Source organism: Galleria mellonella, unplaced genomic scaffold (genome assembly GCF_026898425.1).
Source record: "Galleria mellonella isolate WM207_F2 unplaced genomic scaffold, CSIRO_AGI_GalMel_v1 utg150, whole genome shotgun sequence".
NCBI classification, from domain to species: domain Eukaryota; kingdom Metazoa; phylum Arthropoda; class Insecta; order Lepidoptera; family Pyralidae; genus Galleria; species Galleria mellonella.
Window position 1 is genome coordinate 2,573,520 of NW_026442002.1, and position 11,860 is coordinate 2,585,379.

The window sequence follows — 11,860 nt, forward strand, 5'->3', positions numbered from 1 at the left end:
ATAATGCCAATGTATCGTTATTTTTAGTTGAATTAAACCAATATTTCCCTATGGTCTATATCGTTTTGTATCAATCTGGGCGATTGGCGGTCCTCCACCGTGCGTTTTTCAAGGCACTTTCTTCCACGCACAACTACTCTTTGGAATCAACTTCCAGCAGTAGTATTTCCGAACCGATACGACAACATAACCTTCAAGAAAAGAGCCTATTCCTTTTTAAAAGGCCGGCAGCACACCTGCAATGCCGTAGGTGTTGTGGGTAATCATGGGCGACGGTAGTCACTTACCATCAAGTGAGATGAAATACATGTAATAATATAAATATATATCCCTACCTTATATATATATATATATATATATATATATATATATATATATATATATATATATATCAAGCTGTCATAGTAATTTGCTTATCTGGTTAGCATACTTATTTCTTACATATTGTATGTTTTATGTATATGTGTAGGTGGGTATGTATATATATATATATATATATTATATATATATATATATATATATATATATATATATATATTTAAAGATAAAAAATTTCTTTGAGATCACTGCCAGCTGGGTGCTAGCTAGGATGCCTAGGATACTTACTGCATTTCCACGCTGAATAGCAATGGAAATACGTTGGAAATAGGCCAACCTTCTGGTCACCAGAAGTTTCCACCAGCCGGCGTGAAATCTCTTTGAAAAGATTCATGGCCTCGAGGCCCCACGGACCCAGAGTTTCAACTCCAAACGCCGCAAATATATATCCATTTCCAAAGGATGAATATTGACGGCGCTTGATAGACTCCTGGTGTGTTGCGGAGGCACCAGCCCTCTTGGATGTACTTGGAAGGTGAGACGGCGCCACCGTGTCGACGCAGGTAGTTTTTAAGGAAATTGTTACTAACAAAATGGACTAAATTTAAGTCTGAATAATAAAGTATGATTATTATTATTAAAAATACGGCGCTGACTGTACATCGCATTGTATTATATGGCAGTACAAATAAACTAAGCCTACGAGGTCTTAATTTATTACTAGATATGTAAACGAGCATGTAGTTAGTAATAAAGATAAAATTCTCGCTGTTGTGTCACACGTTCGACATCACAGTTTAAAAAAGTGCGGATTGAAAAAAGAAATAAATAGTGTCTATGGTAAGTTAAGAAAAAAAATAACGGACAGACATTACACGTCAGCTGTTTTCTGTCCATTGCAAAACATAGGCTACCATAAAAGAGGGGTTCTGCCAGTAGTTGTCATGCTTATCAGGTGGGATCTTTTTTAATGGGTAATAATGGAATGGTAACCTCGCCAGCGCTATCGGTATACGCTGGCAGGGGCACCAGTGAGAGATGATAGGTGAGGATGAAAAGATAGGTCAGTTAGCCCATCGTGATGAATACACCTAGAATTCAGCATGACGATTTCCAGAGGGGACCACGTGGAGGTCGACCTGATAGGGTATATTGCTAACAATGGGACTAATAGTTCTCATTACTAACAATCACTTTCCCCCCCTTATCAGGTGGGTTGGCAACCGCAGTTACGCCTTTGATGTTATAAGAAGGATGCCCACGGCCACTTTCCATCATCGTACAACTCGCTATCGACAGGGAGTTTACCCTCACACCCTACAGCCTAAATAGTCGCGTACAACGCGGTTTCAGAGATGTTTCCTCCCACGAACACTCAGGTTGTGGAATGAGCTCCCTGCCGAGGTTTTCCCAAGAGACTACAGCATGGGGTTCTTCAAAAGAGGGGTAAAGAGATTTCTTCAGGGTCGGCGACGCGCGCGTAATACCTCTGGTATTGCAGGCGTTTATAGGCTACGGTAACCGCTTACCATCAGATTGGCCGTATGCTTATTGGCCACCTCAGTGGTACAAAACAAAGTAATTTATTAAAATATATTAAAAAATTTGCCTAAATTTTATTCAAAACTTTCTACTTTTACTAATTACAGACCAAAAAAAACCAGTTTATTTTATCACTTATTATGATAATTTGCGAATGGATCTGAAATAAACATGGCGGCTTGCGAATACAAGCAAGTTAACACCAAGGAGGTGATCGGTGATGATGTCTCTCTTAATTATCAAGAAGACAGCTGTTCCTGGAAACCGTTTTTAAGACAGGTAATACATCATTTTCATCCTAACCTATCATCCCGGGGGAAAGGGAGTTTTAGCAATGGAATTTTACAGCCCCATTGCTAGCAATATTAGGTCGACCTCCACGTGGTTCCCCCTGGAAACCATCGTGAACAATTCTTGTTGAATTCGTCACGATGGGCCAACTGACCTGCTTCATCCTCACCTATCATTCTTCACTGGTGCCCCGCCGGTGTATACCGATAGCGCGGGTGGGGTTACCATTCCAGTATCATACATTAAAAAAAAAGCAGGTCAGTTGCCTGCTTCATCCTCACCTATCATTCTTCAATGGTGCTCCGCCAGTATATCTCGATAGCGCAGGCGGGGTTATCATTACATTATCACTCATTAAAAGAAACCTATCATCCCTCACTGATGCCCCGCCAGCGTATATCGATAGCGCGGGCGGGGTACCATTCCAATATTTATTTTTGGTGAGTTTTAGAGGTTTACAAATGCATTCACCAAAAACTTAAAAAAATCAAACATTATAATAATATAATATTGGAAAAATGTAAAAAATCGAATTATGCCATATAAAATAAATATTAAAAATGCATTTCTGCGTAATTTGTTACCTCTGTGGCACTACAGTAAGAAAAGTCTGTTTTGTTTTTAGTTTTATACAACTTAGAATGGCAAACAAGCTGATGGCCCACCTGATGGAAAGTGGTAACCGTCGCCTATAGACATGAGCAGTACCATGGACATAACAGAGTATACTGTTTCGCCCATGATACCTCCCATGGGTTGCCATTCTTGAGGACTCAGATGTTATTCCTCTGTACCCAGTAAATTCACGCCATATCCCACCCTTCAAACCGAAACACAGCCATGCAAACACAACTGCTTCACGGTTGAAATACGAATGGTACACAGACAGCTCTCTATGTCGAGGCTGTTTCGACGCCGAAGAAACGGCTGCTCACGTAATCCTGGAATGTGAGGCTGTAGCCCATCAACGTTTAGAAATCCTCGGAACGGTGAGGTCGCCTCGTGAGACCTGTGAAGAACCCAGGAAGCTTCTGCACTTCTGGGCGGAGCTAGGTTGGCTGCACTAGCCACGACTCATACGCACAATGGCCCAAGTGAGAGACTAAGCGCGGAAAATGGAGTCTTTTTCCTCAGGAATGGCAACGCATGAGGGTATCATGGGCGAAACAGCTCTCTATTATGTCCATGGTACTGCTCATGTCTATAGGCGATGGTTACCGCTTTCCATCAGGTGGGCCATCGGCTTGTCATTCTAAGTTGCGCAAAAAAATAAAGAAAACTTTCTATCAGGTGGGCCGTCATCTTTAACGGCCCGCTAGAATGGCAATAAAAATGGCAAACAATCGTTTACCATTAAAAAATTACCTACTTGAACGTGACTTAATTTTTAAATTCGCTTTCAAGATCCTTGTGGTGAGTGGAACATGTACAGTGTACTTCATATGTGGTTTGTACATGGGCGCGCCAACTGTATACCTGCCACAGCTTCGCAAGGAGCCCAATTCTACAGTAATCACTGACGAGATGGCTTCTTGGATCTGTGAGTATCAGGAAATATTATATTTACAAATTTTTCAATTAATGAATGAATAAATGAATTTATTGCTAAAAATATAGTACATTAACGTGACATGGTAAAATAATCGTGAAGCAGTTGTGTTTGCATGGCTGCGTTTCGGTCTGAAGGGTGGGATATGACAGTAAGTTTACAGGGTACAGAGGAATAACACCCGAGTCCTCAGGAATGGCAATGCATGGGAGGTATCATGGGCGAAACAGTATACTCTGTTATGTCCATGGTACTGCTCGTGTCTATAGGCGACGGTTACCACTTTCCATCAGGTGGGCCGTTAGCTTGTTTGCCATTCTAAGTTGTATAAAAAAAAATACCACTCTTTCCTTTCCCGTGGGTGTTGTGCGCCTAAGGGAGGGATGGGCAGCAGCGCACCTCTTTAAGAACATCTCACCTCTTTAACTACGGTTGCTAATCCGCCTACCAAGCGTGGCAGCTACTGAATCTCTCAAGGTAGAGGGTTTTGTTCAGCAGTACACAGTGAAAGGCTGATATGATGAAGAGTAGGTAATGATGAAGGGCTTAATCATATATTTTCATCAAACATAAATTACTAAAATTACCATCCCAGTATATACTTAAAATGTACCATGCACATAACAGAGTATACTGTTTCGCCCATGATACCCCCCATGCATTGCCATTCCTGAGGACTCAGGTGTTATTCCTATGTACCCAGTAAATTCACGCCATATCCCACCCTTCAAACCGAAACACAGCCATGCAAACACAATTGCTTCACGGTTGAAACACGAATGTGACAGAGGTACCCAAGCAATCGACTTTTGTACAAAGTATACCTCTGGTCTCTATACTGGGAGCACATGGCGATGAAGTTCTTAACAATCCTTAATTGAAACTTAACTTTCACTCTTTCAGCATCTGGATGCAGTTACGGTGCACTGCCGTGGGTCTTCATTCACTCAGCGGCCGTCTCAGTGTTCGGACGTAAATACACGTCGGCCTCCACTTTCGTATACATCACTGTAATATCAATCGCTTTCTACTTTTGTAATACACCAAAACATTTATTAATATTTCAAATATCATTAGGAGCACCATATTCAGCTGCTTTGACTGTGTCCATTACAATTTTAGCAGAATACGCATCTCCTAAATATAGAGGCATATTTTTGGGTTTAAAAGTTGCAACACTGTATTGGGGTATTTGGGTATCTAACGCCATTGGCACATTCTTTCATTGGAAGTACATACCTGTATTTGGTTTTGTGTGTTCGTTGTACAATTTGACTGTTTTCCTATGGCCCGAATCACCTTTATGGCTGGCCAGCAAAGGGAGGTTTGAGGAGTGCAAAATATCCCATAGATGGTTAAAAGGTACAGGTAAAATAGCCGAGATAGAGCTTGAGAATTTGATTAGCACTTACAGTAAAGCGGAGTCTTTGGGAGAAGAAACAAATGGTAACAAATTGGCGTTGAAATTCTTTAAAACGTTAATAAAGAAATCATTTTACCGTCCGCTCTTAGTTTCGTTCCTTTCAATAGCAATGTACAATTTGTCTGGAAAGATAATTTGCAGCATTTACGCCATTGAAATTATAAAAAAAATATCGGACAGCGAATCTACGGCGTACGTAGCAATGTTAATATTGGACGGTGTAACAGTATTCAGTATGTATTTTGGTTGTTTACTCATTAAATTGTTACGAAGGCGTACATTGTTATTTTGGTCTTCATCTATTTCTATAATATTTCTTTTTGCATTATCAATATATTTGTATTTAGTGAACATATCAATTTTTAACGAAAACAAAATTGTATCAATTTTGCTGCTAGTAGGTTTTTCTATATCAGTTAGTTGTGGCCCAGTCATAATGTCTGTTTCTTTATATGGCGAATTAGTGCCTATGAAACACAAACGCGAAGCTACCGTGTTAATATCATTATTTTTTATATTCCTACAATCGTCGCTATTGAAAAATGCACCGTTCATTTTTAAATATTTCAAAATGCACGGTATGTTTTTGTTTTTCGGTGTATCAATGACTACATGTTGGTTTCTATTGTACAAATATCTACCAGAAACTAAAGATAAGACGTTACAAGAAATCGAAGACTATTTCAAAGATGTTAACAAGAATAGTAAATAAATATATCTAATGTTTGTTTAAAGTTGTTTTATTCAATTCTGCTGTAGCTGTAATTGTAGTTGCTCTATTTTACAACAATTTTTTTATGCAACTTAGAATGGCAAACAACCTGACGGCCCACCTGATGGAAAGTGGTAACCGTCGCCTATAGACATGAGCAGTACCGTGGACATAGCAGAGTATACTGTTTCGCCCATGATACCCCCCATGCGTTGCCATTCCTGAGGATTCAGGTGTTATGCCTCTGTACCCTGTAAATTCACTGCCATATCCCACCCTTCAAACCGAAACACAGCCATGCAAACACAACTGCTTCACGGTTGAAACACGAATGAGACAGAGGTGCCTAAGCAAACGACTTTTGTACAGTCTCCTTTTGGTAAAATGTTATGTAAAACTCAAAAAAGTGTTAAGAAATATTATTAATAATAAGTGCTAATGGAAGACAATGGAATGATATTCCCGCCTGTGGTAACTGTACAAGCTGGAGGGGTACCATTAAGGGATGAAAAGGCAGGTCAGTCGTCGTGACGAATATACCTGGAATTAAGCACGATGGTTTCCAGGCTGGACCACGGCGAGATCGGACTAACAAGGTATTCTAGCAATTAGGGGCTGTTAGTAGATCTTCAATACTAACAATCCCTTTCCCCACGACTCGTGATGTTCGAGACCCTTAGTTCAGGGTGTATTGAGCCTGGACAGCCAACTAGTTTACTGGCCAGACCGGTTGAAAGAGATTGTCTTAGTCTTATGGTATTTACTTTTAAAGCTATTATTTTAAATTTAAAGATATTATATCCATGAGAATAGTGTTCCCAGTTTACCTAAATATTTAAACATCATATCTGTCAATTACTGTCCATGGCTGAACATAAGACTCCCCCATAAAAGGGGTTATGCCTGAACAACCCTTATTCACATCCCTGAGTATAGGTCCGTTTAATTTAGGTTTCAATGAATAAATACACCCTTGAACTGTACCAGTTGAGATTTATTATTATTATTCAATATATTTTTGAGCTTATATAGACATGCCAGAAATTTTAATATCGCGTTGTAGGACACAGATACTAAAATAACGGTACCATCTAGTGGTCAACGTGAGGAGTATTTCTGTTGTTTCTATGGTTACAGCATTTAATTTAATACGGATTATACATTGCTATTAGTTACCACGGTTGGCGAGCTAGTCGGCAATCTTAGTTAGGCTTTGGTGATGTTTTAAAAGGAACGCTGCTGCCGGTCCCTAGCCCATTCTGTTCCCTTAGTCGCCTCTTACGACACTCACGGGACAGAAAGGGCGGTCCATTCTATTGCGGAACCACACGGCATGTTGTATGAGTTTATATAGGAATAATACTGCTTATTTGAATGGTAATGTGTGATATTGTAATTCAGCAATAATATAATCTACATGCTAGAGTTGTAACAGTATGTCTAGGGCAGTGTTTCCCACGGCCCCACGGGGCCCCACGTTGCGAAACACCGGTCTAGGGGCACAACTTTGAAAAGTATTTAAAAAAATTACTATACAAAAATACTTAAATCTAAGTTTACCTCAATAAAAATACTTCTTTCTTTCTTTCTTTATTTCAAAGAGTTCCTTTTTGAATTGTTTTCCTTTTTAGACAAATTTCATTACCATGTCTTTAAAGAAATTATTATATATGTATAAATAACTTTAGGTATATAACAACAAAGATGTGTTTTAAAACCAAACCCACTATGTAAATAGATAAATAGATAGATAATCTTTATTGTTTCCTTTATAAAATTACAATAGTAAAAACTTATTATAAATACAAACAATTTCAAGAAAATATTTTTACACTTTTAATACCGTCGAAGCCGTGATAAAATCGTTTTGTTTGTTATATATTTATAACAATATATAAACTGCAAATTGCGAATTCTATTATAACAAACTACACTTGTACAAACGTGATTTTATTGTTAAATACGCGCATGCGTATTAGTTAAGTTATAGTTAAACTAAATATTTTTAAATATAACAAAGACTGCACTTATTTGTATAGTCTGTCGTGTCCTCAAAAGGAAGGGTATATATATATATATATATATATATACTATAATTGTCACCACATCTGCCCTTCATACGCTTTCTGTTTTTACCCAATGGTCAGCTGGTAGAGAATGCCATATGGCATTAAGCTCGCCACTTGTACAAATATTTTATTGTGCAATAAAGAATAAATAAATAAATATATACTAGTAAATAAATAAATATATAGTCTACTCTATCGCCATGTCCAATGAGCGCCGTCAAATTTGCAATATCTCTAGGTATTTCACGAAATTCCTAATTATCCTTATTTACTTGTGACATATCATATAAATATATGACATATATTATACACTTGTGTCAAATTTGTTTACAACCACAGTTAACAGGTATTGAGTCTTAAAACTTATTCTACAGTTATGGAAGGTGGTACTGTATTAGGCGCGAGAGACAAGCATAGAAATATGGCTGGGAAACCATTTATGAGACAGGTTAGTTTTAGCACAGATAAAATAATACTATACCAGTGCTTTTTTTTTCAATGGGTGAAAATGGTATGGTAACCCCGCCTGCGCTAACGGGATACGCTGTCGGAGCACCAGTGAAGGGTGGTAGATGAGAATGAAAACAGGCCAGTTGGCCCATCATCATCATTCAGGGATTGTTAGTAATGGAGACTAAGGACCCTATTGCTAGCAATATACCCAACCAGGTCGACCTCCCCATGCCCCCCCCCCCCTGAAAACCATCTTGCTGAATTTCTGCCAGCGTATATCGTTAGCGCAGGCGGGGTTACCACTTCATTATCATCCATTAAAAAAAACACGCACTGCACGCTCGCAACTGACACGGTGACGATGATGTATCTAAATGATATCCTTTCAAACAAAAGGATTTTCCGAATCGGTTCATAAACGAAAAAGTTTTGAGGTGGCAAACCACAAAAAATTACAATCTAATTGAGGACCTCCTTTTTTGAAGTCGGTTTTTTTTGATGGGTGAAAATGGTATGGTAACCCCGCCTGCGCTAACGGGATACGCTGGCGGAGCACCAGTGAAGGGTGATAGATGAGAATTAAAACAGGCCAGTTAGCCCATCATGATGAATTAATTCATTAACCATGACAGTTTCCAGGGGGAACCGCGAGGAGGTCGACCTGGTTGGGTATATTGTTAGCAATGGGATTCTCAGTCTCCATTACTAACAATCCCTTTCCCCCCTTTGAAGTCGGTTAATATAATCAATTTTGTTCGCAGTTATCCGTAGCTAGCACCGTCTGGACAATATATTTCATATCCGGCTTAGGTTTGGGTGCTCCTACTGTCTATATGGCACAAATCAAGAAGGAAAGTAACTCTACTTTTGACACGAGTCCGAACATCGTCGCGTGGTTATGTGAGTATTTTATTTATTTATTTATACGCTTTTGTACATTTACTTATAGTATAGATATTAGGTATTTTTTTATACAACTCAGAATGGCAATCAAGCTGACGGCCCACCTGATGGAAAGTGGTAACCGTCGCCTATAGACATGAGCAGTACCATGGACATAACAGAGTATACTGTTTCGCCCATGATACCCCCCGTGCGTTGCCATTTCTGAGGACTCAGGTGTTATTTCTCTGTACCCAGTATATTCACGCCATATCCCACCCTTCAAACCTAAACACAGCTATGCAAACACAGCTGCTTCACGGTTGAAACACGAATGGGACAGAGGTACCCAAGCAATCGACTTTAGTACAAAGTCTCCCTCTGGTCTTCACGTTGGGCTAACTGACCTGCCTTTTCATTCTCACCTATCATCCCTCACTGATGTTCCACCAGCTTATACCGGTAGCCAAGCGGAGTTATCATTCCATTTATAATTCCAATACCTTTTCCTTTCGGATTCTCAAGGATTTCTTTTTTAAAACACAGGGGGCAATTCAGTGGGCGTTTCAATTTGAAGGGTGGGATATGGCGGGTATTGATAGCAATGGGGTCGTTTTAAACCATTTCTAAACCATCCCTTTTCCCGCCCCCGACTTGACAGAATATACGGGTAGCAATGGGATTGGTAGTAACAATAACACGATATTATATTAGCCTTTGGGAGTTCAGAAGTAAAACTAACGAAACACACATATAAATAGTGTTTCAAGATGAACCCTAAGGTTATGATTCATACAACAGATTTCAAGTTTCTTTCTCTATATAATCTTTCTTTTATTTAAAAAAAAAAATATTAAGAAATTTCTTTTTTTTTTTTAACTGAAAGGACATACATACATGCAGACATTACAGATTGGTCACATAAAATATTTATCAATATTGGTAGTTTAGTTTTTTTTTTTTAATTTTGTTTATTTCAATTTTTTTTTTGTTTAATTCAAAATAACTGATTTTGTCACAATTTAAGTCCGTTTTTTTGTCACACACAATTTAATTATATTATTAAGATTTATACTTAGATTATGTAGGTAGAGTGTCTCCATAGAAATACTTTGAGAAAAACGGGTCAACTTTTTCATACAATTTTGCGTGTAAAATAGTTATGAGTAATTCCTTTATAACATCTATTATATTTTGTCTTATAAATTCTACATCTTTTTAATGCGTAAACATTCATTTTATTTAATAAATAATATGTCAAGATACATTTTATGCGTAAATATATAGAGTACTGTTGTAATTAGCTGACAAATAGTTGACTCGTTTTTGAGGCTCGATTCTCTATCTATGTAATCATTTACATTCCAGACTCTGTCTTCGGCTACAGCGCAATACCATGGGTCGTCGCAGTCGGAGTGGTGACAGAAAAATTCGGTAGAAAAAAACCGATCTTAATCGGCAGTGTCTTTTTCGTTACATCGTTCATCATTTTCTATACAAGCAAGAGTTCTATTCAACTATTGATTTACGAAATAATGTACAGCAGTGCTTTAGGATACGGCACGACCATTTGCATTTTAATCGTAACGGAATACACTTCACCAAAATATCGGGGCATATTTTTGGCAATCAAATCCGCGTCCGGCTTCTGGGGTGTATGGGTGTCGAACGCAATAGGAACTTACTGTCATTGGAGAAATATCGCCATAATTGGCGTAGTCTGCTCTCTTTATCCATTATCAGCTGTTTTCTGGACCGAATCTCCCGTCTGGTTGGCTAGTAAAGGTCGATTCGATGATTGTACAGCCTCGCATCGACAGTTGAAAGGCCAAGACTCGGAATCGGAGAAAGAACTGGCAAATTTGATTGCATCACAAAAAAATAAAGCGAAACCTGTCACTTTTAGACGAGCTGTCGTTTTAAAAGAGTTCTACAAACCTATTCTCTTATCTATATTTATGATTTTACAGTACCATTTTTCTGGAAAATTCGTCTGTAGTATTTACGCTTTAGAGGTTATAAAGAAAATAACAGCCAGTGAAGAGACAGCGTACATGGGAATGTTGATTTTGGACGGATTCACTGTGTTCAGTATGTACGTGGGCTGTGTATTGTCGAAGTTTTTTAAAAGGAGACATATGTATTTAACTTCGTCGCTTATGGCCAATATATTTTTATATATCATCTCTCTATATTTGTATTTGGTTAAATGCAATTTTATTACAGAAAACAAAGTAGTATCAGTGATGTTACTGGCCATTTTGAATATATTTTTAAGCTGTGGTCCTGTCATATTTTCGACGTCCATATCGGGCGAAATATTACCTATAAGATTCAAGATGGCCGGCATTATCGTGAACGGATTGACGTTTAACCTCACACTGTCGACTGTATTGAAAATATCTCCATACTTATTCAAGGAATTTGGTACACACGGTGCGTTTCTGTTTTATGCTCTGGCTGTTACTATATTGACGTATTTATTGTACAAATACATGCCGGAGACGAAGGACAAGACGTTGCAGGAAATCGAGATGTATTTCAAAGATGTAAAAACCGATGAGTCGACAAGATTGATGAATAAATAATTATGGAACGGTTGTTAGTAATGGGAAAGTTAT

General features: G+C 38.4%; 2 protein-coding genes across 3 annotated transcripts; both read left to right on the forward strand.

Annotated features, from left to right (window-relative positions):
- The first annotated feature begins 1,054 nt into the window (after positions 1-1,054).
- Positions 1,055-5,857, forward strand: LOC113520199 (facilitated trehalose transporter Tret1-like). Of its 2 annotated transcripts, XM_052892308.1 has the most exons (4): positions 1,055-1,158; positions 1,968-2,139; positions 3,556-3,691; positions 4,604-5,857. In XM_052892308.1, exons 2-4 carry the CDS (start codon positions 2,032-2,034, stop codon positions 5,833-5,835), a joined length of 1,476 nt encoding a protein of 491 aa, XP_052748268.1. In that variant the 5' UTR covers positions 1,055-1,158; positions 1,968-2,031; the 3' UTR covers positions 5,836-5,857. The 2 variants fall into 2 exon arrangements, with proteins under 2 accessions (XP_052748268.1, XP_052748269.1); XM_052892309.1 differs by lacking the exon at positions 1,968-2,139 and having other exon boundaries at positions 1,065-1,158.
- Positions 5,858-8,215: 2,358 nt separating this feature from the next.
- Positions 8,216-11,844, forward strand: LOC113519171 (facilitated trehalose transporter Tret1-like). Its single transcript, XM_052892310.1, has 3 exons — positions 8,216-8,352; positions 9,119-9,257; positions 10,608-11,844. Exons 1-3 carry the CDS (start codon positions 8,281-8,283, stop codon positions 11,825-11,827), a joined length of 1,431 nt encoding a protein of 476 aa, XP_052748270.1. The 5' UTR covers positions 8,216-8,280; the 3' UTR covers positions 11,828-11,844.
- The last annotated feature ends 16 nt before the right edge of the window (positions 11,845-11,860 follow it).